At 42.2% G+C, this 25,123-nt stretch overlaps 1 protein-coding gene across 4 annotated transcripts in view; it reads left to right on the top strand.

Annotated features, from left to right (window-relative positions):
- The window catches only part of ARHGEF4 (Rho guanine nucleotide exchange factor 4), a 207,299-nt gene that overhangs the window by 69,934 nt on the left and 112,242 nt on the right, over window positions 1-25,123 (top strand). For 2 of the 4 annotated variants that reach the window (XM_020803073.3, XM_078389379.1), the window contains 3 exons: window positions 1,237-5,490; window positions 7,025-7,345; window positions 8,002-8,131. In XM_020803073.3, the coding sequence (XP_020658732.3) occupies window positions 1,237-5,490; window positions 7,025-7,345; window positions 8,002-8,131 (4,705 nt within the window). Of the gene's footprint in view, window positions 1-1,236; window positions 5,491-7,024; window positions 7,346-8,001; window positions 8,132-23,000; window positions 23,367-25,123 lie in introns of those variants that run through there. The other 2 variants (XM_078389381.1, XM_078389383.1) reach the window with 2 other exon arrangements.

The following is a 25,123-nucleotide window of genomic DNA, read 5'->3' as shown; positions in this document are numbered from 1 at the left end:
ATTATACAGTTTTTAAAAAACTTATACATTTTTAAAGCTGAGCAGTGAATTTATTGGTTGTTGTGGGTTTTTTGGACTCTTTGGCTGTGTTCTGAAGGTTGTTCTTCCTAACGTTTCGCCAGTCTCTGTGGCCGGCATCTTCAGAGGAGTTCTGAAAAACCCACAACAACCATTAGATGCCGCCTGTTAAAGCCTTCGCAAATACAGTGAATTTATAAATAGTCAAATCAATAATTAAAAAAAAATTAATTCTCCAACTAGCAACTAGAAGATGCAGAGTAAAAATCTGTCCTTAAACAGTTTTCTGCACTACTGCAATAATTCAACCCTTTAACACTCTCACTCTTCTAGTACTAGAAAGGCCATTCCCCTATAAGATGATCTGATGCCGTGTTTACAAACTTGTCTGTACAAATTAAACTGTATGAACTATCGTACAGATTTAAAATACATTTTTATGTTACATACAAGATCAACCACATTCACAAATTTAGAATAGTTCACATTAGAGGTAAAAAATAGCACTTTTAATATATTTTGAAAAAGGTGTTTTATAGGTTAAAGGAAAAGAATGTGGAGGCATGTTAAACTTGGCCAACAGAGGGAGCCATTCACATTGTTTTTAAATAATTGTTGGGAAATTTGGAAAAATGAATTTCACATATAGAAACAATGTATTATGATTCTAACTAAAGTGTCTAATTCTCTGTTGAATGTTGCTGTAATCTACTCAGGGACACAATAGAGGTGGGAGCAGTGTTATTATTTTTCAATATGGCGGACCCTCCCAATTTATTTGCTTTTCTCTATGTGTTTGCTGAAATCTAGTTTAGCTGAATGTTTAGAATTTGTGCAAGATTGTGTGCTACCTTCATTTCCTCAGAGTTCTGAGGTGGGTGTGTTTGTGTGTGTTTCATCACAGGAACAGCCAGACAATTTTAACAGATTTGTTGTCTAGATGTGAAGAACCACTGAGTGCAGAGGATTGCAAACTCTCTGAAAGAAGGCCTGCCTATTTACTGTGGAGTAAACATTTGCAGGATGGTGTGGATAGATTGATCTTTATGTCTGTTTTGTCACGTAAGCAGAAAATGCCATGTAAAGGATGTATCCAGTATAACATTGTCTTTCCACAGCATTTAAATATTAAACAGAATCTGCCAGTTAGTGACTCTAATCTTGACCCTTTTGTTTTGAGTCTCCACCTCTAATGGAGTTTTTCCTCTTTCTTTGTAGACTCCAGAACCAGCGGAGAATTGCACAAGTGAAGGAGAGCTTGATGAAGATCAGGGTTCTTCTGTCCCGAGCACTCTGGAGCTGGAGATACGTGGATCAGGCCAGGAAACTGATGAAGACTATTTTGAGACACAGTCACATCAGAGCGAATCACTGTCAGACATCAAGACTGATCCTTATGAGAGTGCATCAGACTCCGAGTCCGTTGCCAGTGATGCCACTAGAGAAACCAACTTGAATTCATCCCACCGTTCTTCAGAAATAGAAGAACCTGGGCACAAGTGCTGTGAAACAAAAGGAGGAACAGCTTCCTCTAATCCCGAGCACACAAAACAAACTGACTGTATGCAAAAAGAAGCAGCAGAACCGCTATCAGTTTTACCTGAGTCAACAAGAGAAGGCGAATTGGAAGTATCGACATCAGAATCAAAAACAAGAGAGAACAATGGAGAGGAAAAATGGTTACCACACAGTGTTAATTGTACTGGGGCAAAAACTAGTAAAGAGGTCTTTTTATCACAGACTGAAGCCAGTGTGACTACAGAGACAACGTCTGTGGATAGAGATCCACACTTTGGTATCTGTTCAAAAAATCTAGCTGAAGGTGCTATTAGTAAAGACAACACAAACGTGGACACAAAAAAGTGTACTAGTTTTAGAACAAATTCTGAAAGCTCTCTGAGTTTCCTTGAAGCCTGGCATCCTTCTCACCACGCACAAGTTGTTTCAAGATACAGCTTGCCTAATATTCATTTAGAATCAAAGAAAACATGGAAGAGAAACTGCAAATCACCCAGTGTTAGAAGTAAACAAGATCATACACCTAACATGACATGCAACAGGAAAAACATTGCTGAGTCTGACTGTTATAAACCTGCTGATGTGCACTTATGTGGCAGAAGGGTGAAGGGTGAAGGTTTCCCATGCTTAACAGCTGCATTTCAGATACCAGCCATAAGACCAGGGATCTTACAAATGAAACCATGGCATAGTTCACCTGCAAACATAAGTATTCAAGAGGGCAGGGAACATGACAGTGACTGTATTTGTATCAGGGATAAATTGAGTTGGTCATGCTCTAGGATCCCCTTAGAAGTGTCAGATTTTGGACATATAAGGGAAACTTTAGGAGGGTTTGGTAACTGCCCAAAAGATCCGCTAAAAATGGAGCAAGATAGAAGCATGGAAGGGTTACTTCTCAATATTTCCCAGGGCTCAAATAATAACCACTTGATGCAAGCAGCAAGCTCCTACTGGGCAACTCCCTGTGAGAGTTTGCAGAACAAATCTAAGAACTACGGCCTTATAACAAAAAGAGCAGATACCACGGAATGCGATTCTTTGGCACTATCCAAGCTGCCATATTCCTCAATGGATAGTTACAAGCAGGAAGCTTCTTTAGCTCTGGAGTATGCCCCAAGAGGTACAAATGCCAAAACAGTATTAAGAAAATATCAGTGCACATCCACAAGTGAAGCAGAAATTAAAGGGTTCCCACAGAGCATAGGCTCTGGAATTCATATCTGTGATGCTGAACAAAATTTTCTAGATAGATGTATCACTGCAGATAAATACGATATGAGTGGCACCCATGTTTCTATTAGTAAAGAAATGAATGTAGAAAAAGATTGTCTTGGAACTCAAAATATTGGGTCTTTTTTAGGGTCGAGTGGGATGAGAAGCAATTCTGGATTCAGTATAGATCTGGGAATGCTTGATGGATTTCTGACATCAAGTGGAAAAGACGTAGCAGGAGAACAAGAGGCCATTGTGGTTCCCAACATGAGTGCAACTTATATTGCCTTAACATGTCCTTCTACTCAGGAGAGAAGAGATGTGCATCCCATTGATACAGAAGGGAAGGATTTTTCATGGGGTAATGGTAGTGGAGATTACATTTGCCAGGGAGAAAAATCAGAGAAGCGTTCAGACTTGAAACCTCTGTTGATTACCTCTCTTAGTCAAAAAGGACCTGAATCAAAGACGATGGAAGACATGACCTTCTTCGCTGAATCAACCCCTGCTCTACTTGAACGGGAGAGCTCAGCCTCTCATCTCAGTACCATAACAGATGCTACAGAACCACAGGAAACTCTGAAAGCCCAATCCAATTGTGGAAATTTCAGTTTGACGGGACATATTATATCAGGCGGCGATGGTGAGTTCCTTGTAAGGCTGGCCACCCAAGAAGGTCCAAAAAACAAATACGAGGAAGCAGAGGCAACTGTTCAGGATTTATCTTCAGTGCTGGCCCCTGAAAAGAATCCTAAGGGAGCTAGTGTGGAGTACAGTCCCTCTAGGATTAATTTAAGTTTGCAGAATGCTATACCAACCTGGAAAGAAGGGGAGTACACAGATGATTTGCCATTACAATCCCATGCTGCAAATGCTGAGATGTTACTCAGAAAACCCTCCCAAATGAAAGATGATTCTGTTTTTAAGATGTTGCAAGTAGCAAACCTATCGTATATATCTAGAGGCCACTCAGTGGGGGAAACATCTGTGACCCCAGCTATAGAGGAAGACATTTGTGTGCAGAAGAGGAATAGTGCTAGTGACCTCTGCCAGGATGTCATTGTTGGTGATACGAGACTAGAGCATAATATTTACAGTAAGCAAATTCTTGATGAGGAGGAGGACAGAGACCCCTGTGATGTATCACATGGGAAAACAGACCTTTCTCTAAACACAGAACAAAACAGGGGCTTTTCAGCAGAAGACACAAAGTGCATTGGCAGAGACAATGGGTGGAATCTGAACCCAGATACCTGCGACACTTCAGGGAAGGCTGACAGTCAAGACAATAGCACTGTAGGCCTAGATAACATCAGCCTGGGAAGTACAAACAGTGAGGAGAACCTGTTTAATTTCCCTGGTATTAACAGCAGTTTCTATAAGGCAGTGCAAAGAAACAACAAGGCTGGGGCCACAGAGAAGTCTGCCAAGCATTCTAAATTTTTAGCTTTTTCGAAAATGGCATCTTTCAGGAAAAATAAGCTAATGTCTCCTGAAAATCAGGACAGCATCAGGACCAAGACAGAAAGATTAGATGGGAGTAAAGGGGAGGAGATGGAAGATGGTTTGAAGCCCGTCAGCCTTACGGAGTATTCAGATGATGATGATGTCTTTTATGACAGACCAATAGGACTCTTCAACAGAATTAGCCTGAGAAAAGCATCCACCTCTGGGCGGATCCTCTTGGAAGAAATGGACACTTCTTCTGCACAATCCAGAACAAAATACTCCGAAGGGAAGATTTTAGGTTCTATGGAGAACAATGATGATGAGTTTTCTGAGTGCTCTGAACTCAGAAAATCTTCATCTGAGAATGACTTTAAAAGGAGCAAAAGCACGGAGAATAAAAAATTCAGGAGTCGTCTAGCCATGGCTCACCGGTCTTTCTCAAGTTTCTTTGAATCTAAGTCTCTAGAGAAGGAAAATGCTGAGCAGACCCCAAAAGTTTCAATGAAAAATGAAAAGGAAAAAGCCAAGTTTCACCAAACATCTTGGAAAGCCTTTCTGAAAAGCAAGGAGGCAGATGGTGTGAAACGGCCCACTCCGGTGCAGCGAAGTCCTCGTTCAAACCAGAGCCCCAGAAGCTTTGCAAGAACAGCATCCAAGGAAAAGCAGGAATGTCATAATGGACAAGTAGTTATGACATCCAGCACAGCTAATGGCTCTTTGAAAGAAGCTGGATGTTCTGACATCTATGGGACTAGTGACTGTGAACCACTGGACACAAGGAGGAGGAAAAAAGAGCTGTCTCATGAACTGATTATGAATTCTCCAAATAGCCCAGATTGTAATGGGAAAGAGGAGGCAACAAGCAATGATGGAGATACTTCCTTTGAAGAATTCTGGTTGAGGTCTCCAGTTAGCCCAATTGACCTGCAGTCCTCATTTTCTCACTTTACTCCCTCTTGCCCCCACTTGTCCATGTACGAACGAAAAGATATGCCATGCAGGCCTATGAGTCCCAAGCCACAAAGCCCTCGAACCAATTCTCAACGCAAAGGTTTCCATTATCCTGGAAAGTTAAGTTCCACTTCAATGATATCTCTTGGAAACATCTCCATGAATGATGGCAGCTTGGAAGCACCTGAGAAGCCAAAGACACTAAAACCCAGATCTAGCTACCTGCAGTCAGTGCATTCTCTAGATAATGACTACCTGAAAGAAGACAGCGGAATAAGTAGCCAGTCCCAGATCAGCTTAAACACCACTTCTTCTGTTAGTGATATCATCAGAGATGAGGTGAGTTGCTTTGCACTGAACATGATGTGATCCATTCTGGGGGAGGAGGTCTTTGGTGCAGCGTTGCTTTGATTCATTTGTTAGTTTTTAAAATCCATGACATGAAGGAGTGAGTGCAGTATCTGCAAGGACTGGCTTACAAGAAGCTAAAGCAATAAATATAGGAAATTGGACTAGAAGAGGATAGTTACTTAGAAAGTCACATTTCTTAATGTACACAGTCATGACATTGCTTTAGAAAATTATCTTCCAAACAGTCTTTTTTGCTTGTAGATAAGTGGCCAAATTTCATATACATTTTTTGTTTGATTTGAAATTATGATGACCGACACAACCATTGTCTTTCAAAACGTTGCAATGATTTCTCTGTCTGAAAAGCAGAAAAATAAGCTATATTGAGTTAAACTGTTTGTCCCACGTAAGTCAGAACCATTGACTGATTGGAATGGAGTCTCTGGAATCTCAGAAATGAGCTTTAATGTCACCAGCTACCTGATATACTTTTAAAAACAAGAAACACCAGCGCTTGGACCTGCTTTTTGCATACAAAATATGTTCTGCTCTTGAGCTGAGAAACTTTCCTAAAGGCTCATGTCATTAATCTGGAAACACTCAGTAGTCTCAAAGGATTTGCTGTTCCATTTTGCCAGACTTTTAATTCCACAACAGCTTTATTCTTCCACAGGTCATAGGATGGAACAGTACAAAATTAGAAGTCACGGATGAGCCAAATAGAGGTGTGCAAATCTGTGATTTTGGCTGCAATTCACCAGAATTCCCTAGGCATATATCACAAATCTGCCCACCTCTACAGCCAACTCCACAAAAATGAAACAAAAATCCCTCCCCACAAATTAGTTTGAAATATCTCCCACCCCTCAGGGAATGATTACTACAAGAACACACTATACTTTGGTTGCTGGGCTTATAGTAGCACTTTTTATACCTCTACCAGAGTTAACCAAGGCTGATAAGGAGAGGACATTCTGGAAATTGCTCATTCATAGAGTCAGGTTGCAGTGGCCATAAGGGCTGAGGAATTTTGGAGGCTGTGGTCTAAGAAAAAACACTTCTCCAAGCTCTGTTTCAGAGTATATGAGTATGTTTAGGGTAATTGTCTAGAGCAGTAGTTAACAAACCTAGTCCCCAGATTTATTAGACTCCAACTCTTAGAATCCCTAACCTTTGATCATATAGGCTGGGACATCTGGGAGCTGAACTATTTTCACCTATTATATCTTTCCAAAACTGGTTCTAAATTTAAAAGGATCTATAGTTAAATGCCATGTGGTACTTTTAGGTTGGTGGGTTTATCCGTATTGTGAGTGTAGGTTGCCATTTAAAAAGTCTCATATGACAGGAGGGAGTGATACCATATGAAGGTTACTGAGAAAAACCATAACTGTTGTGTTACACATCCTAGTGTCTGAGGAGGTGCCAAGCATCAGCTGGTGCTGCCAAGATCTGGGTCCTGGCAGCTGCTCAATGGTGCTGATGTCCTTTTTTTTGTTTTTACCTGTTGCTTATAAAATAGGAGAATATCCAGCCAAATCAAATATCATCAGAAAAAAGACTAGGTGACAAATGTGGCCTCCCCTGCAGAAAGAGATCTACTCAGATGCCACTGTCTCCACACTCATTCTCAAACATAGAAAACAAAGCCTGGATGCTTCCCTTCCGTGTTCAAGAGGGGAAAGCAGAACAACAAACTCAGTGGAAGAGACCCGGACTCTTATATAAGCGTTTCAGCTTTGATGACGAACAGATGGAGAAGAATCGAAAAAGGAAGCTTGCAAAAGAGACCCAGTCAGACAGAGAGACTGAAGCAAGTAACTTGCCAGAGGATCAGTTTAAAGTAAGAGCTGAAGATCATGTCATCTCTCTCTGGCTGCCTCTCTCTACTGTAGTTGTCTCTTTCCAGGCTGTGCCTTTAACCAGCTCTGCTGCTTTCCTTGTATCTAACCTTGCATGTCAGGCATGTATGCATTGAGATTCAATGACCAGCACATCTTCAAAGAGGATTGAGAGGCTGAATCAACAAGATTGAAAGATGGGCCTTTTCTAGTGCATCTTTTCTTGTATGCTTTGGACACTGGCAATGGGCTGGGTGGGTTCATAAATCACTCCTCCAGTCTAGCATTCTCCAGATATGCTGCCATGTTGGCTGCAGATGATAGAGCCTGGAGCCATAACATTATTTCCCTCAGGTTGCCCCAGACATATCAAACTTGGCACCTTCTTTCTTTTCTTTTGAGATCCTTCATGTCAAGCCTGCTTCCAATGCATACAAAGTTTTTTGTGTTCTTTATTAATAATACTTACTCTCCTCCTTTAAAACTTAACCTCACTTCTTTGTAACCATAAAGGGTGCACTTATGACAACAGCACTGGACTGTGAGTGGAAGACAGAAACTTTTTTTAATGGACATTTCTCTCTCTCTCCTTCCAGTGGTTTTGTTTTGTTCTGAACTAAGCATCTCATTAATTCAGTCTCTCTTTCTCTTTCTGTAGGTTAAATTGAGACCATCTAGTACTTCATCCATGTCCTTTGGTGCCCTTCCCCTCAAGTTGCATCTCTATTCCCAGAGCACACCAACAGGATTAGACTGTGTGGGTTTGAGAAGACGCATCTCCTTTCCTGGTATGAGCTCCATTACACACGTTTATTTTGATTAATTTCCCTGTGCCAGTTCCATCCATCCTATTGATGCTGAGTACACCTTTACCTATTGAGCTTTCACACGGTGCTCTTTATCTTTGAATTTGTATTACTATTAATGTTTCTTGGCAGTGGAAATTGTGATTCGTGAAGTGAAAGTGACTCAGTCATGTATGATGGTTCCCTTCTATGCTAGAGATAAAGGGCAATAAGAGATCTCAGTGCCCCCTTTGTGGTGGCATGATTAACCTGTCTTTCTTTGATAACTTTCCCAGAAAAGTGAAATTCATGATTTTGAAGTTTTGCCAGTTCAAAATGATGGAGAACCATAGGTGCCAGAAAATTTCTAAATAACTGACTTGCATTGACATGCCTTGTTTCCCTGGAGATTTTTTGTGGATTTTTACTCTTTCCAGAGGGCTTCATGTTTTAGAGAAGTTTGTGGAACTGACTTGAAATGGACATTACAGAGCATGTTCTCTTGCTCTAGCTGCTTTTCCTAGTTGTGCTTCCTTTGATCTGGTGTTTTGGATAACAGAAACAGCCTGCAGCCACTTGGTGGTCCTATCCTAGTGCCCATATTTTCACAGGGGGTTGCACGGCGTGAAGTAACACAAAATATGATACTAATGGAAAGAAAGTTCACATTTTGATGACAACCATTTCAAATCTAGGAGCTCTTGTGTGGATCCTTTTGTGGCAGATCAGACTGGCTGTTTAGCATTGTGGCCCATATCAACTTAATTTGTTTCTGCTAATCAGACTTCTCCAGATGGCGAGAAGATCCAGAGGCTCAGCCCTTATCCTTTGCAATTGCCCTGCCCTATTTCTGGCGATGAAACATATTAAAACCCAAAATGCAAGAACATTGATTACCTAATGCTGAAGTAGGTGCTTGTTAAATGAATACTGTGTGCTCCCAAGTTGATTCTGTTGATTCAGTAACCTTGCTAACTTTTCCAATATATAAATTACTTAGAAGTGGTTTATGGTTCCCTTCTTCTGGAGGTGCTCTGGGACTTGCTCAAGGCTATAAAGGTGAACAGCTTGGAGCTGCTCCTGGATTCATCTCTGAGTCTGGATGCCCAGGTTGGGTGATGCCCAGGTTGGCTGCCTGAGTGGTGTTTTTAAATGAACTGTTGTGCTTTACTGCTTTGAATGTGTTTCGTGTTGCTCCTGTTTTTAGTATAGTATTTATCTGATCCTTTCCAGTATTTGTATACTCACTGTTGTTAGCTTTAATATTGTCTTTTAAAGATGCAAGCTACTTTTGGTCCTTTTCAAGGAGAAAGATGCATTAAGAATGTTTCAAATAAATAATAAATACACAGATTAGCCATTCTGCAGGGAAGAATATTTGGGAATCAATTCCTGAGGAGATTTAATAAAGAAGAAAGGAATTCATATGTTAATTCCCTAGCACAGAGGTATTTTTTAAAATCTAGTTCTCAGTGGTATACAATGTTACTTACATATGTGCTATATGTAATTACTGCCATTGGTGCATTTCTAAAGTAGGATCACTTCGTCAGTGATACTGCTGACAATTTATCACCCATCCATTTCTCCTCAATATTATTCAAAACCTCTTAAGAACAATGGTTTCTGCAGTTGCTGGACTCATCTTGTGCCTTCGCTCCAGGTATAGAAGAAAACTGGTTACAACCATCCCAGCTTCTTATTTTGTTTCAGTCAGGAGCTTGGAGTGTTACTTTTCGGAATAAATTTGTTGCCGTGACTTGTTGCAATGTTTAAAAAGTAACAGTTTGCATTAATACCTCCCTTTTTATTGCTTCTTTTTGTAACTGTTTAAAAACTTCAGGATTGATGAAAGTCTTGAATAAAACTTCCACTCAAAGTGCCTCTAAAAACTTTCAAAAGTAGCTATAAAATGTTACTTGATATAACCTCCCTATAAGAACAACTTAGTGTCATTCCTACTTGTTATGAGTTTGTGTGGTTTTGGGAGCTTTTTTTTGTTATACCTTACAAAAGAAGGAAACACATTACAGACAATTCTTTTACTTGAAGCATCTTATCCCCAAGGTCTTGTCTGAAGTTACAGTATTCAGATAAATTCGGATTATTTTAATAGAATAGAATAACAAGTTATATGGCATTTGACCAATAGGTGGTGCCAAAGGTTTTAGAAAGTTTTAGATGTTTTCCTTCAGAAGCAAGTTAACTCTGACTAGCCCAAATCATGTCCATGAGGACTAGCTGTTTGTTTTGCCCACTAAAATCTTTTTTGCATGCACCTGTATTTCCAGGAATATGAATTGCTTCCCTGTCTGTTTCTCAGATTAATACATAAATTAAATACAGGCCCAATGCCATTAGTCCACACAAGGCTTTCTAATTTTCGACACTATCCTGAAATGGATCTCTGGACCTGTCATTCCTCTACCTTGGAAAGAAATTGTTTAGTCCATTACAAAATACACATGTACACATACACTTATACAGGCTAGGAATATACGTGTGTGTGTGTGTGTGTGTGTGTGTGTGTGTGTGTATCTGTCTTTCTGTGTATGTGTTTTTGTGTGCATGCATATTAGTTATTATTGCTACCTATAAATATATGTTATGCATTACCAGTGAACAACATCCAAAGCTTCCTTGTCTATGGTTTAGCTTTTAATGTCAAAAATAGTCAATGATAGAAAGATACACAATGTATTGAAATCAGATAGAAATAAATCAAAATGTTGAACGCTGTGATTCTAGCTGGAACCTTGGGGCCTAAATCCAGTTGCTAGTCATGACTAGACTAGACACAGAGAATCAATGGAGATTATATAAATGGGATGAACTTACCAATCAGCATTTGATTTAATGGATCTTTTCTGGTTTGACCTAGCAATTGGCTGCAGACCATGAAATTCTGCCCAGGTTAAAAGATGTTGGGAGAAAATGCAACAGCTTATATTAAGAATGATACATAATGAAGACACAAGTAGTACATAATGCAGCTGTACAGAATGACAGATTCTTGAGATGCATACTTGTGTGTGTGTTTCTTTCTTTTAAGCAGAGGGAGGAAATAGCACTCCCATTCCCAGTGCTAAACTTCAAAATGTTATTGGCACAGGCAGTTTGTCAGCTCTCCCTCCCTTACAATTCCATAAGTTTGTCCTTCAGGGCATGCCTGATTTTATCTCTATCCTTGCATTCTTGGTTAGGCCTCCAGTTGAGTATTGTGTTTGGTCTTGGCAGATACATTTTTTTAAAGGACACAGACTTAGCTGGAAGGGAACTGAGGGAGAGTGCCAAAGAATTACTGCACACATACGCAAAGGCAAGCTCAGTGGGATTTGTTTCTGAGTAAATATACAAAGGCTATAAATTTTTTAAAGACAAACTATGTAAGAAAATGAGGGAAAGCATTACGTGTTGCAATGGTCACCTGGAAGATGGTGCTGCGGAAGCTCTTTAGAGACATCCACAAGATGAGGAAGGATGTACAAAACAGACACAACAGGGATAAACAGCAACATGGAGTTCTCCTGTTCCTGGAGTTCTCCATGTGGGTGAGAATAGTATCTAAACAACTTGTATAATGTATATATATATATATATCTTAAAAAGAGTTACAGTGGGGTCTTGACTTAAGAACGGCTTGAGTTAAGAACATTTTGACTTAAGAACCACTCTCATAGGAAAATATTGACTTGACTTACATACTTTGATTTAAGAACTGAAAAAAACCACGTGGGAGGCAGGGAAAGTGCAAAATTTGAACTTTCAGTTAACTGTTGGCCAGTGAAAAGGGTGCCTGTCTGCTTCCTCACTCCTCCCAGCGTTTAGAGAGTGGATTGGGAAACAGTCTTCAGACTGCCTGGTACTGTACTGCCTGGACTGCATTTTCCCTGCCTTCCCTGAACCTTTCTTGACCTAAGAAAAAAAGAAACAAAATATCCCCCTCTAGTGGTCGAAGGCAGAATAGCAGCTTCCCATTAGTTTCTATGGACGGAAAAGAGCAGATACGGATCAAATGGTTTTCAATGCATTCCTATGGGAAATGCAGATTTGACCTGAGAACTTTTTGACTTGAGAACCGCCTTCCAATACGGATTAAGTTCTCAAGTCAAGACCCCACTGTATCTTTGTGGGGGGATATATTTTCTACATCCCTACTATCCTACCATGAGTATAGCCATAGGAATTCTAAGACCTGTAAAAACAGCAGCAATAATAATAGGATAATAGGAGCAGCACATATACTGTGCTGAAGGAACAGCATATATACAATGCCAAAACCTGTATCTGTCATATAATAGCACTCAATGTTTTTGTAATTTTGACTGTGGCTGGTGTTTAACAAGAACAACAACAACAACAACAAGAACAACAACAACAACAACAACAACAACAACAACAACAAAAGGGCAATGAACCCAGTAATTATTGACCAATTACATGCCTTACAACAATGTTCAAACTCCTCACAGGAGTACTTGCAAGATCAATATATAATTACTTAGCTGAAAACTCCCTATACCCAACTGAACAGAAAGGGAACTTTAAAAAGTCAAGAGGCACAAAAGATCAGCTGCTTAATGGTAAAATGATCCGGAAGAATGCTAAAAGACAAAAAACAAATCTTAACATGGCCTGGATAGATTATAAAAAGGCATATGACTCATTGCTACAGAGCTGGATTAACACCTGCCTATAAATGCTTGGGATATATATATATGGAAAAATGGAAATCCATCTTAATGGCCCATGGTGAAGAAACTGGATCTGAAAACTAGATGGAATAGATCTAAAAATGGCAATATTAGAAAATAACTCTCAAGTGATGAAAATTATAAATACCTTGGAATACTATAAGCAGACAACTTCATGCACACAAAAGTTAAAGAACTGACAGAAAGAGAATATATCAAAAGACCGCGGAAAATCTTAAAATCAAAATTAAATGGGAGAAATACAATCAAAGCCATAAACACATGGGCTACAGTAATTAGACACCCAGCTAGAATAATAGATTGGACTCAAAACGAACTAGAAGAATTGGATTGAAAAACACGGAAACTAATGAACATGCATCACACACTACATCCAATATGAGATGTGGACAGATTATACTTACCATGAAAAACTGGAGGCAGTGGAATACTGCAAATATAGGAGGTAGTAGAGGAAGAAAAAAGAAGCTTAAATGATTATATCCGTTCAAGCAGAGAAAAATTACTTACGGCAGTGAAAATGGAGAATATTTTGAAGAAAACAGAAACAAAGGCTCAATATAAGAAACAACAATTTGAAAAGAAATTAAACAGCTGGAAAAATAAACCACTACATGGACAACACCTGAGAAATATTGATGGAAAACATGATCATAATTCAACATGGGCATGGCTAAAACTGGGGACCCTTAAGAAAGAAACTCAAGGTTTGATTTTTGCTGCACAAGAACAAGCACTCCAAACCAATGTGATGAAAGTTAAGATCCAAGGAGTTAGTGATAACAGCAAGAAAAAGATGGAACTGTGTCACACCTCATCTGCAAATGTCCAAAGATTGCACAAATGGATTACAAAGTTAGACATGATAGAGTGGCAGTTTGTGCACTGGTCATTATGCAAAAAAATATAACTTGGCCTCCAAAAACCCATGGTAACATCAGGTAGAGAAGGGGTCAGAAAATAAGGAAGTCAAGCTCTTGTGGGATTTCCAGATCCAAAGGGATAGACACCTTGAACATAACACACCAGACATAATAGTAATAGAACAAAGAAATGTCCAGATCATTGACATTGCAATTCCAGGGGATGCCGGAGTTGAAAATAAAGAATTGGAAAAACTAACAAAGTACAGAGACCTGGCAATCGAAACATCTCGCTTCTGGAAGAAACACACATCAGTTGTCTTGATAGTCATTGGGGCTTTGGGAACATTATCAAGAAATTTCACGCAGTACTATAAGCAGTTGCAGATGTCAGAAATCACACCATCAGAGCTATGAAATATGGCAATATTAGGAAGAACATACATATTGCACTGATATTTAACAGATACTTCGGTTTTTGGTTTAAAATTGTATCTGTTATGTAGTACCAGACAACGTTTTTATAATTTTGACTGTGCCTTGTGTTTTTGCATCATCATCATCAATCATCATCATCATCATCATCATCATCATCATCATCATCATCATCATCATCATCATCATCAAACTCTTCCAAGCTCTGATCCACATTAGCCTTTAGAAAACTCAGTGAAAGTTAAATAAGTCATAGTTTTCAACTGTCTTAAAAGTAGTACTGAGAGAATAAGATCATTTCAGTGACAGGGTTGGTGAAGCCTTGTATAAGTCAGTATGATTGCTAAGTCATAAAGATCTGCTGGAACAGCATCTTGGGAACTGCCAGATTTTATCCAGTAACACATTGTTGGCCCACAGAAAGAATAACTGATAGAGCCATACTGCAAGTGTTCGAGAAAATAGGCTTTCTTATTTTTTAAAAAGTCTGCAAATGAAAGAGTAGATTCATTTTCAAGGTTGCTAGATCAAGCCCAGAACATACTCTGCACCCTCAGTCTTAGGCTGCAATGATAAGTAAGCTGTCTGAACAGCAAAGAGATCCAGCAGCATTAAGAAACAGACTAACTATAAAGGATTTAATTCTAAAAATTCTAACGTCACAATACTGTTATCATAAGGAACACCAGAATTCAAAAATATGGTGGGGGCAAGGGGGAGGAATTACACACCTTTTATAAGTGACAACATTGTTATTTGGTTATTTTTATTTCAATGGGTGTATAATTTGTTCTGTCCAAAAACAGAACAAATTAAACTGATTTTTCATTCTCCCCCATTGCTACTAAAACAGCACTAAAATTTCTGGCACAAAAATAATGCTAATAAAACATTATAGAAAGCTACGGATGGAAAATATCATACATCTGTTTCAAACCATAGTATAAAAAATATTACTGGTAAAATGCTAATTGATGGGGCAAACTCGTCAACAGATGTGGTCTATCAATGTTGACAAGGCATGGGGCCATGATACATTAGTCTCTGTTAGTCTCTCAGAGGGAAGGCACTCAGCCTTGAAGAGGTCAGAAAAGTTCTCTTCTCAGCAATAAATTACCTCCATTCCCATTGACTGAATCACTGGTGTTTGAAAAACTTTGTGGAAGAGATTGGGGAAATCTCTGTCAGCATGTTTTAATATAACAGTGTCATATGACCAAGTCAAGGAAGAGTGCACCAATGATTTCTGAAGCTCTGGAAATGGAAGTGTCACTGCTTAATGAGTGGGAAGAGGCATTCAGTGAGGGAGGTCTGCCTTGCAGTTGGCTGGATTTGCAAACTACCTTGCCTTGCTGACATAACTTGGTGCATTTGTGGATTCACAGCTAAGTTGCAAGGTGGAAGAAAGCTGATATGGAATTAGGTCAGCAATAGAAAAGTTCAGAGAGTCAGAAACTGCAACCTTGTCAAACAAGACGAATCCAAAAGCAAGTTGTTTAGCTTCCTGTCCTGGATAAGCCTTCAAAGGTCAGAATGAAGGATATCAGAAGGCAGGATCCCACTGTGATAAAACACTGCCTTCCCTGGAGCAGCTGCTTTCCCAGATGATCCAGGGCTTTAAAGAGCTTCCTCTGCAGGTGCAAACCCACAACAATCTGTTGTTGTGGGTTTTTCAGGCTCTTTGGTCATGTTCTGAAGGTTGTTTCGCCAGTCTCTGTGGCTGGCATACTCAGCTATCCAACAAACAGCAACAGAGCATGGACAGAGTTCTGACTCCAGTCCTCTGAAGATGCCAGCCACAAAGACTGGTGAAACATCAGGAAGAACAACCTTCAGAACACAGCCAAAGAGCCGGAAAAACCCACAACAACCATCAGATCCTGGCCATGAAAGCCTTCGAAAATCTGTTTGTTACTTGTATGGAATCCGCATCCGTGCTGATGCTGTTTGAATCCATTCATATTCTGACAAAGCTTAATTAAGTAAAATATATCTCAGTATAATTTTTGAAACCATAATAATAGTACTGTAGTGTAAATAAAATTCAGTCCAATTTGACTAAGGTATATACAATTGTTCTTGCAAATTTGTTAAATGGGCCAATAGCATTGCTGAAAGCTGTTAACTTTCTGAGTTGTTTTCCTCAAGTTAAAGACCTGTTCTTGTGTAAAATATGTTAAATGTTCAGCCTGCTCCAGGGGACAGGTTGGTTTGCTCCATTTTTTGGGGACAACACAACGTATGTGCCTTTGCAAACCAGCCCACCCCAGATTGATGCCTCCCTGCTCCTTTCTGGGTCCTTGCCAGTAGCTACTTTTTTTTGTATGGGTAGGATTGCTCTGTTTTGGTTCAGTTCCAGTGTGTGTGATCATTGTAACTGAACCAAAATGGCTGGTTGGCTGGCACTTTGCGAAATGGGAAGCTTCCTGGCCGCTCACTTGCAGAGGGGGAGAGGGAGTTTTCCATTTCTTTCTAATTCTTGCTAATGCATCAGTGATATTTTGAAAGATCTATTGTTAAGAAAGCCCTTTAAAAATTATTTCAAAGCATTGCTGATGCAGCATGTCAGTTAACGCAGTGTCAGTCAGGTTAAGATTGCGTGAAACAGGGTTTTCTGTGGTGCGGTGTGGTTGATCCTTGGATGTGGTTGGAAGGATCACCCCCAAATGATGTACTGCACCTCAGAATGACCCTTTTTAGCTTGATCTAGACCAATCCATGCATTGGGAGAGACCGTGCATCACGGCCTCTCCCAATTTGAAGAAACCTTTGTCCAGCAGGCCAAAGCAAAGAGGCAGTCATGAAAGCAGCAAAATCAGGGAGCTGGACAGGGGACAGATTATATTTGTCTTCAGTGTGGAAGGGATTGTCACTCTCGAATTGGTCTTCTCAGCCACACTAGACGCTGTTCCAAGTCCTCCATACAGAGCACGTTACCATAGTCTCTCGAGACTGAAGGATGCCTAAAGGCCAGTCCAGGCTGGGATAATTTGACTGTCAAATTATAGAATCATAGAATCATGAAGTTCAAAGGGACCTATAAGGCCATCGAGTCCAACCCTCTGCTCAGTGCAGGAATACAAATCAAAGGATATCTGCCAGGTGGCTGTCTAAATTTCTCTTGAATGGCTCCAGTGCTGGAGCATTCACCACCTCTCAAGGTTCCACTCCCTAAATTTATGTAGTCAAGACAAGAACAAGTCTTGTTGTGATATTCTGACCGGGATCCTTCCTTCCCCACATTATGTTATGCACTGTCAAATCACATCTGAATTATAGTGACCCCAATGGAAACTAGAAATTGCAGTCTGAAATAACAGACCACAAATGTTTTGCACTAGGCATAATGGGAGACTATGGTTAATTAATCCAGGGAATTTTCATTTTCAATATGTGGCACAGTGAAGGGAGAACAGACTGTGTGAAGACAGAGCATGAGAAAGCAAGCTTATGTAGACTTGGTAAGCTAAAATGTGCTAAAACTGGGCCATTATTGACTAATCAAATTTTGTCAAAGATATGTGGATTGTTCTGTGGATTGTTTTCTCATATACATTGTAACAGAATGTCACTTTCTCTAAATACCTTCAGCAGTCTTGTAGCTTCTTATTGTATGCATTGTGCATATAAAAAGTTCAGGACATCAATCACACACACACACACACACACACACACAATCTAAACATGCTTACATTGCTTACTGTAGTTATTTCAAAGGATGTGTATCTCCTTTTTCTATCTTACCATACTGAGCAGCTAAAAAGAGAGTAAATGTATCTCATTAATAATAATACTAAAAATTCAACACAAAAATGACATAAATTAATGCAAAGCTACAGAAGAATAGTATAATATATACTTTCAGAGAAGAAGACATCTGTCCAGAATATTAGTTGCAGTTTTCTACTGCCAGCTTAAAGGGCATGAAACAATTGCATCAAACCAACCTCCTTTGTCAGAGTGTTCCTCAGCTGTGGTGCCACAAGTAAAAGCCCTGTCTCTTGTGGCAAGCAATTACTGTACATCTCCAGTGGTGGAAGAGCATGTTTTAAGATGCTCATGTTGTACTCTACACTCAGGTAGACGTATTTGGAGATGGAAGTTCTTAACCTGGGTTTTCAGAAGTCAAAATAAAGCAGAAACATTCAATTGTTAGAGAGAATGGCTGTGAGAATGACATGGAGACTATATAAATGCAAAGACTATATGCATTTAATCAATTTGATAATGGCTTTATATTACCCCCAGCATCAGAGTGAGTGTACCACTGAACATTATTTGCTGGAGAACCTGAGTGGGAGGGTGCTATTGCACTCATATTCTTCTTGAGGTCTTCCCAGTGAAACTCTGGAATGGAATGCCTTTGGCTGGATCTAGCATGGCTGCTCCCATGTTTTTATGTCTAAACAGAACAAGAATCTGTAAGATCAAATAGCAGTTTGACAGCTGCCTTTCCAATGAACTGTAGTTTCTGAGCCACCCTCAAAGGCAGTCAGCACAGTAGCCCAATGCAGACATGAATAATAGTTGCCTGTTCTGACCTATGCAAGTAAAGGGTGAAACTGTTGCATCAGCTGAAGCTGGCATAAGAAGGAAAATTCCTAGTGATTATTGCCATTTGGCTGACTAGGGACAGTGGCACATCTATGAATACCCCAACATACCAATCCAGATTTGAAGGGGAAATTCAACCCTCTCCCAAATGAGTTCTGGAATGAGAGAATTCCAGTGTTTCCATTGTCTGAGTAACATCAAATCTATCTCTATCTCTATAATGCCCCATCCTTAATCTGTGGAAAAATTCACCCAGCAGCTTATGTACATACAAAGTAGCACGAGAGATATTTATTTATTTAAAATATTTTTATCCCACCTTTCTCCTTAAAAAGAACCTGTGGTGCCTTGGGACAGGATGTTTTAGTGTGACTCAGTAGCCACAGTAATCTAAGTATCATTTCCTGAGATCCAGATCTTGCAAAAGTTACTTGTTTAAGACTATGGCTCTCAAAATCTCCCAGCCAGCATGGCCAGTAGGAAATTTTGACAGCTGACTTCCAACAAAGTAAACTTTCAGGCTTTGGTAAGGTTATCCTGCAGATATCAAAAGGTCCAGTGCAGCATGAGGCATCTAGACCTACCTTGGCAGTGAACTGAGATCTGCTGAGACATCCAAGAAACAATCGTGGCTAGTAGAAATGGGCATGAAATGAACCATGGACCCCAAAAATGTAATGAACTGGGATGCTGGCCGGCTCATTGCCAGGGAAGTCCCAGAACCAGGCTTCCCTGGTAACAAGCTGGTTGGTGAGTACATGTGCAGGTGCTGCAACCTGGCTCCTTTGGATGGCTTCTCTGACACTGCCTTTGCCTCTATGGGCCACCTGGGGAAGCTGAGGTGATGACACCAGTGGCAGCAGGTAGGCCAGGTGATGCCAGTGGGGGGCCAAAACCCACAAATCAGTTCATTTTACAGGCGATTTGTGGTGGTTTATGGTTAGCCATGAACCATCGCAAACTGCCATTTTTATGATTTGTGCCCATTCCAAGTTGGTAGTGATTCCATTTTTGAGAAAGGGATGCTATGAATCCAAGCTGAGTTTCTTCTTACTTTTCAGAACTTTTATGCAAAGGCCTTTATCCAAGGTGCTGAACCTGTTTTGAAACTAAGGTTCAATGTAAAGATGCGCATGAATCTGGATCATTGGATTGTGCTGGGTTGTTGTACCGGCACCACAGGTACCACATGGTCCCGTCCCCCACTCACTAGCCAAGCTGCACTCCACTCCTTCTTTGGTAATTTCACCACTTATGGCAGGAGCATGGACTTCCCTTCTCCACCTCCTCCAGCAGCTGTCCAGTCAAATGAGGAGGTAAGCAGGGATTTCTGCAACACTGCCTTTGGGTGGGTGGTTGCTGGAGGAGGCAGAGAAGTGAAGTCCATGCTCCTGCAGTGATTGGTGAAATGACTGAAGAGGAAAAGGAGCAATGCGTGTGTTTACTGGTGAGTGGGGGAAATCCAGTCAGGGGGGTGCGAGATGGGACTATGTGGCACCTCTGGTGCTTGTATGGTGATCCAGCATGATCTGACAATTTGGATTCATGCCCTTCTCTAGTTCAGTGTCTTTGAAATTCAAATCAAAACCCAGATTGATTCACATTCCCTTGTAATCATGGTCACCAGCTGCTGCCACTGCCAGCAAGAAAATCTTCACTGTCATCTACCATGGTAGATCATGTACTGGGTGGTGGTGGTAGTGACCAAGGCAATTTCAGTTCCAAATCTGGGGAGGAAGCCAGGTTAGAAAGGATTTAAATTATTGGTATTCTATGCATGTTGTTATGTGCCATCAACCTATTTCCAAATTATGGTGATCTTATGAATTAGTGACCTCCAAAAAGCCCTATAATTTACAGCCCTATTCATGTCTTCAAAACTAAAGACTATGGCTTCCTATGTGTACATAACAGCACACACTTTTATGCAATCAACATTTCTCCCTCCCTCCCTCCCTCCCTCCCTCTCTCCCTCACTCTCTCTCTCATGACTTTATATACCCTCTGCACAGGCACATTCTCAGACTCTGAGGCAAGTTTAACATGACACATGTATGCATATTCACACACATGTCCCAACAGCTGTCTGTGCTTTCGCTAACATATTTCTGCACAGCCTGTTACTGCAAAGCTGTGTCTTATCACAGATGAGAGATTGTAAAATACCATGTAAGAAATTTGAGGATGTTTTGCTTCATGATTATACCACCTGCTATGGGGAAAGAAGAATAGTAGGGCTTACAATGTAACACACACATAGATTTATGCTCACTCCTCATGCCACATCCTGGTCAGCTTCTGACCTCAGCCACTTTCTTTACTTTCCCTATTTCTCCCCTTTGCCCAGATGTTTGGCTGGTGCTTGACTTTCTACCCACCCTACCCTTTGGCTCTTGTTCAGTCCTCCCAGTGCCTGGCCCTTGGCATTGCCAGTCCTTGCAAGATCTCAAGCAAATGCTTATGTGGCTTTCCCACCATTCCTGTTTTGTGCAACCAGAAAGCCAAGTGAGATGCCTTCTTTTCCTCAAGCTGCCGCATACCCTCCATCCCTGAAAGGGAAAGCTGCCACTGTCAAAGCAGCAACAGACAGCATGCCTTGCAGGCACCAGTACTGTGAATTTGAGATATCAGCACAGTGTCTGCTGCAAATGTCACATTTTTTTTGCTTTCCTAGCAGTTTTGAAGAAACATTTCTCTGTGGAGAGAGACATTAGAAATGAAGTTATTATGGAATTAGAGGTGCTGAAGAACTCTCATTCATAACATATATGCAGAAATAAATGGCCAAGGGATTGTATTCTTTTTGAAAGGACAGCCCTACTATGAGGCAAAATGCAACGACTGTCTCAGGTAGCAAATGATGGGGGCCAGGGAATGGGGGCAAGTTGTTGGAGGGTAGAGCTGTTTGTGTGTCGCATGTCCAGCCTGTTCTCTTCATCAGCGTTGATGTGAGATTCATTTCCCAGTTCGGTCAATTTCTGGGCATGGAATGGGAAATTAGTTAGAATCTAATTAACCATTTTCATTTGCTTATTTGCTTCTGTATTTATGGCCTTACAACACAACTCGGACACTTCCTTGCCTTGTCCTCTTTCCGTGTCGTTCTCCGAGTCTTTCTCTGTTGTTAGGTAAAGGTTCCCCTTGACATTTAGTCTAGTCGTTTCCGACTCTAGGATGGGGTGCTCATCCCCGTCTCCAAGTCGTAGAGCCAGCTTTTGTCCATAGACAGCTTCCGCGGTCACATGGGCAGCACGACTAGACATGGAACGCCGTTACCTTCCCACCGTGCTGGTACCTATTTATCTACTCATATTTACATGCTTTCCAACCGCTAGGTTGGCGGGAGCTAGAACAAGCGACAGGAGGTCACTCTGTTGCATGGATTTGCTCTTACGACTGCTGGTCTTCCGACCTTGCAGCACAGAGGCTTCTGCGGTTTAACCCGCAGCGCCACCACATCCCACATCTCTGTTGTTACTTAACCTTTAAGTCCCAGGAAGAAACCCTGTACAATAACGGGAAAGGCTGCATTTAACACACTTGAGGGTCCTGTTCATTTCTTCTCCTCCCTTCCTGAGTTTGGTTCAGATTAAACCACAAATTCATGCACAATCGACACTACAGAGACTTGAGTTATTGGAGTCTGCAGAGTAAACAGAGAGCGAGCGAGACAGAGAGAGAGAGCAACCTAAAACTATATAGCTTGATCTCATCAATAGTCACATTATTTATTCTAATGGGGCAACCCCTCCCCTCCCCCCGGATTTTAATGGGAAAATGTGTATTTTTTCCCGTTTGACTTGGTGGGCTAAAGGGCTCTCTAGAACAGTTTTAAAGTGATACCAGTTCCAGACACCGTCAGGACGCTGTGAACACGTGTAGCCGCACCGCCTGCATCTTTCCTTAGAGGTGACTCCCAGGCTGCTCAAGGGGCTTTCCGCGCAGTGACGTGCCCAGATACAACGCCGCCTTGGTTCTGGTGGTTGGTTCCACGGGGAGCAGCCGCGGAGCTCTCGCTTGTGCTGCTTCTGGCGGGCCCGTGTGAGGCGCGTTCTCCGCGCCCGCCTCCTTTCGGACCGAACGGCTCTCGTTCCCGCTCCCTGGCTCGCGACGGGGGGGGGCTTGGCTTCCCGCCTCGCCCGCCCGCCCTCCTCTTGGAAGCAGCCCCGCCGCTGCCTGCCTGCCTTCCTGCCAACCAACCAACCAACTGTGGCGCGGGGGCCGCCGAGGGAGCCTCCCTGACGGACCCCCCAGTGATGTCAGGCGGCGGCCGCGCGCAGCCGGCTGGCAAGTGAGAGGAGCGGGATCCCACACCGCCGGCTCGGAGGCCGCCCCGGGGACCGGTTGCCGGGGCTCCTGGCCAGCTCCGGCGCAGCGGCCGCACGGCCGGAGGTGGCCCTCTTTCCGCCCCCGAGAGCAGCCGAGCCGCCGGGCTCGCCCTTCCCGCGGCCCGCATGAGGACCCAGCAATGCTCCAGCGGCGAGTCCGGCAGGGCGCCCGGCGGCGAGACCTGCAGTAGCAGCGGCAGCTCCGGACTCTCGCCGGGCTCCGAGTCGGATAGCAGCGGCGTGGTGTGCGGCGGCGGGAGCGGCGGGAGCAGCGGCGGCGGCGGCGGCATGCGAGGGGTTCTTTCCAGGTACTGGAGCCTGGAGAGTCTTCACTCCACGACTGGTAAGGAAAGGGAGAGGGGTCTCGGGCACGGCGGCGGCGGCGGCGGCGGCGGGGGGGGATGGCGCCGATCTTGGGGAGATCAAACTGGAAGGTACCCATCTTTGCTCCCTGCTGGAAATGGGCAGCGTTGCCCCTCCGGGATGTGGGCCGGAGGTTTTCGGGGGGGAGGCGACCTGAACGGACCTGTGTCCCTGCCTGCCTGCCTTGGCGCCAAACCTGGAGCTGAACCTCAAGGAGCGACTCAGCATCAGAGCTCCGGAACCAAGAGTTTCAGAGAAGGAAGGACGGAAAGGCTTTGAAAAGGGACCCTTGATAGTTCTCCTTTTGCACACTGGCGGAGATCCGCAGTTCGGATGATGCCCAGTCTTCGGGGGAGGATTAGCTGTACAACATGATTTCCATACCTGATTTAAATGTCTTCTCCATTGATGGAGAACGAGCCCTTTAAGTCCCCACCGCCAACACTGTTCTCTCTCAGTCTTCTTCTCGTGGTTTGTCCTTTCGACCCAACCTTTGCCATCCCTTGCTCAGAGAGTGGTGCACATTATATAGTGAGGGAGGTTTTCACAGCGGCCCTAATGATTTTCATGTCCAGCCAGGGGTTTTGGAGGGCTGAAAAGTTCTCCGTTTGTGGTTGATAATTGTTTCTTCAGTTTCTGTTGGCTGCAAGTCTGTAGCTGAAGGAGAGGATTTACAGTACAGTACTTGCTTTAGTTGGCTTCAGCATGGGCCTGGGAGCAGGATGGGAGGGCTGTGATTTCCCCAGGGAGGTGTCGTGTGCTGAGCCGAGCCTAGATTGGGCAGCAGGGGCAGCTGATCTGATGCTTGAAAAGTGTTGCCTGTTAAATCTGTGCAAACTGTTCCTTGCTGTTTTTGCAAGATCCTTACTGGAATCATCATAATCATGAATCTGTTCCAAGAAATAGTCCCTCTGGCCACACAGCATGGCAGCATCCTGTGAACATGATGTGCCACTTAAAAGGTACTCAGCTGCAGGTGGAAGAACTATGGTAGAATTATCACTAGAGGATCTCTGAGTGAAAATCTAGTTTTCTGTACAAATGGGCCCTGCAGTGCGTATACTTTCTATTTAGGATTGCAGGCACTCCATTCTACCCACCTACCCTTGGATTTTCCTCCTCTCACCTCCAGCAGTCAAACGTCATCTCATGATCACTCAGCTTGCTTAGTCCTCAGAATGCTGTTCTGGGATTCCCACCTCATTCCCCACACCCCAAGACGCAGTAGCTGAAATTCTGTTGTGCAGTTACATAAATGGTGCAACTTTTGAATGTGAATTGTGGTGACTTAAGAGATTTCCACAAACACTACAGTATTACATACTGAGTGATGTGAATCAGTATGCAACAGGTCATTGTGGAGAATTCTTAACTTTATGGCAACTCACTTTCTTAAGTTACACAGTTTGTGTAACTGTTGCACTAGGATTTCAGCCAATGAGTATCTTTGTCAGGGCTTGTAGTGGCAATTGATGGCCGCTACCACCCCATGGAAGATGGGTAAGCTTCTCCGTGTTCCATTCCTGTCATGAAAACTCTATTTGTCAGAGAAAGCCCAAGACATTATATATTTGGATTTCAAAAGAGTTGTGACCAAGCATCGTGAACTTTCTCAAAGGGAAAACTGTTGTTGAGTTTGAAATGACTAGCTTCTGAAGGAATCTGTGCTCCAGCCTTTCCTTCTTGGGATAAATAGAGCAAGCAATTAAATCTCAAGAGCGTTGAGAGGTCAAAACC

The sequence above is a fragment of the Pogona vitticeps genome, chromosome 3 (genome assembly GCF_051106095.1).
Source record: "Pogona vitticeps strain Pit_001003342236 chromosome 3, PviZW2.1, whole genome shotgun sequence".
NCBI lineage: Eukaryota > Metazoa > Chordata > Lepidosauria > Squamata > Agamidae > Pogona > Pogona vitticeps.
The sequence above is the reverse complement of the archived record's forward strand: the minus strand, read 5'-3'. Positions and strand labels throughout refer to the sequence as shown.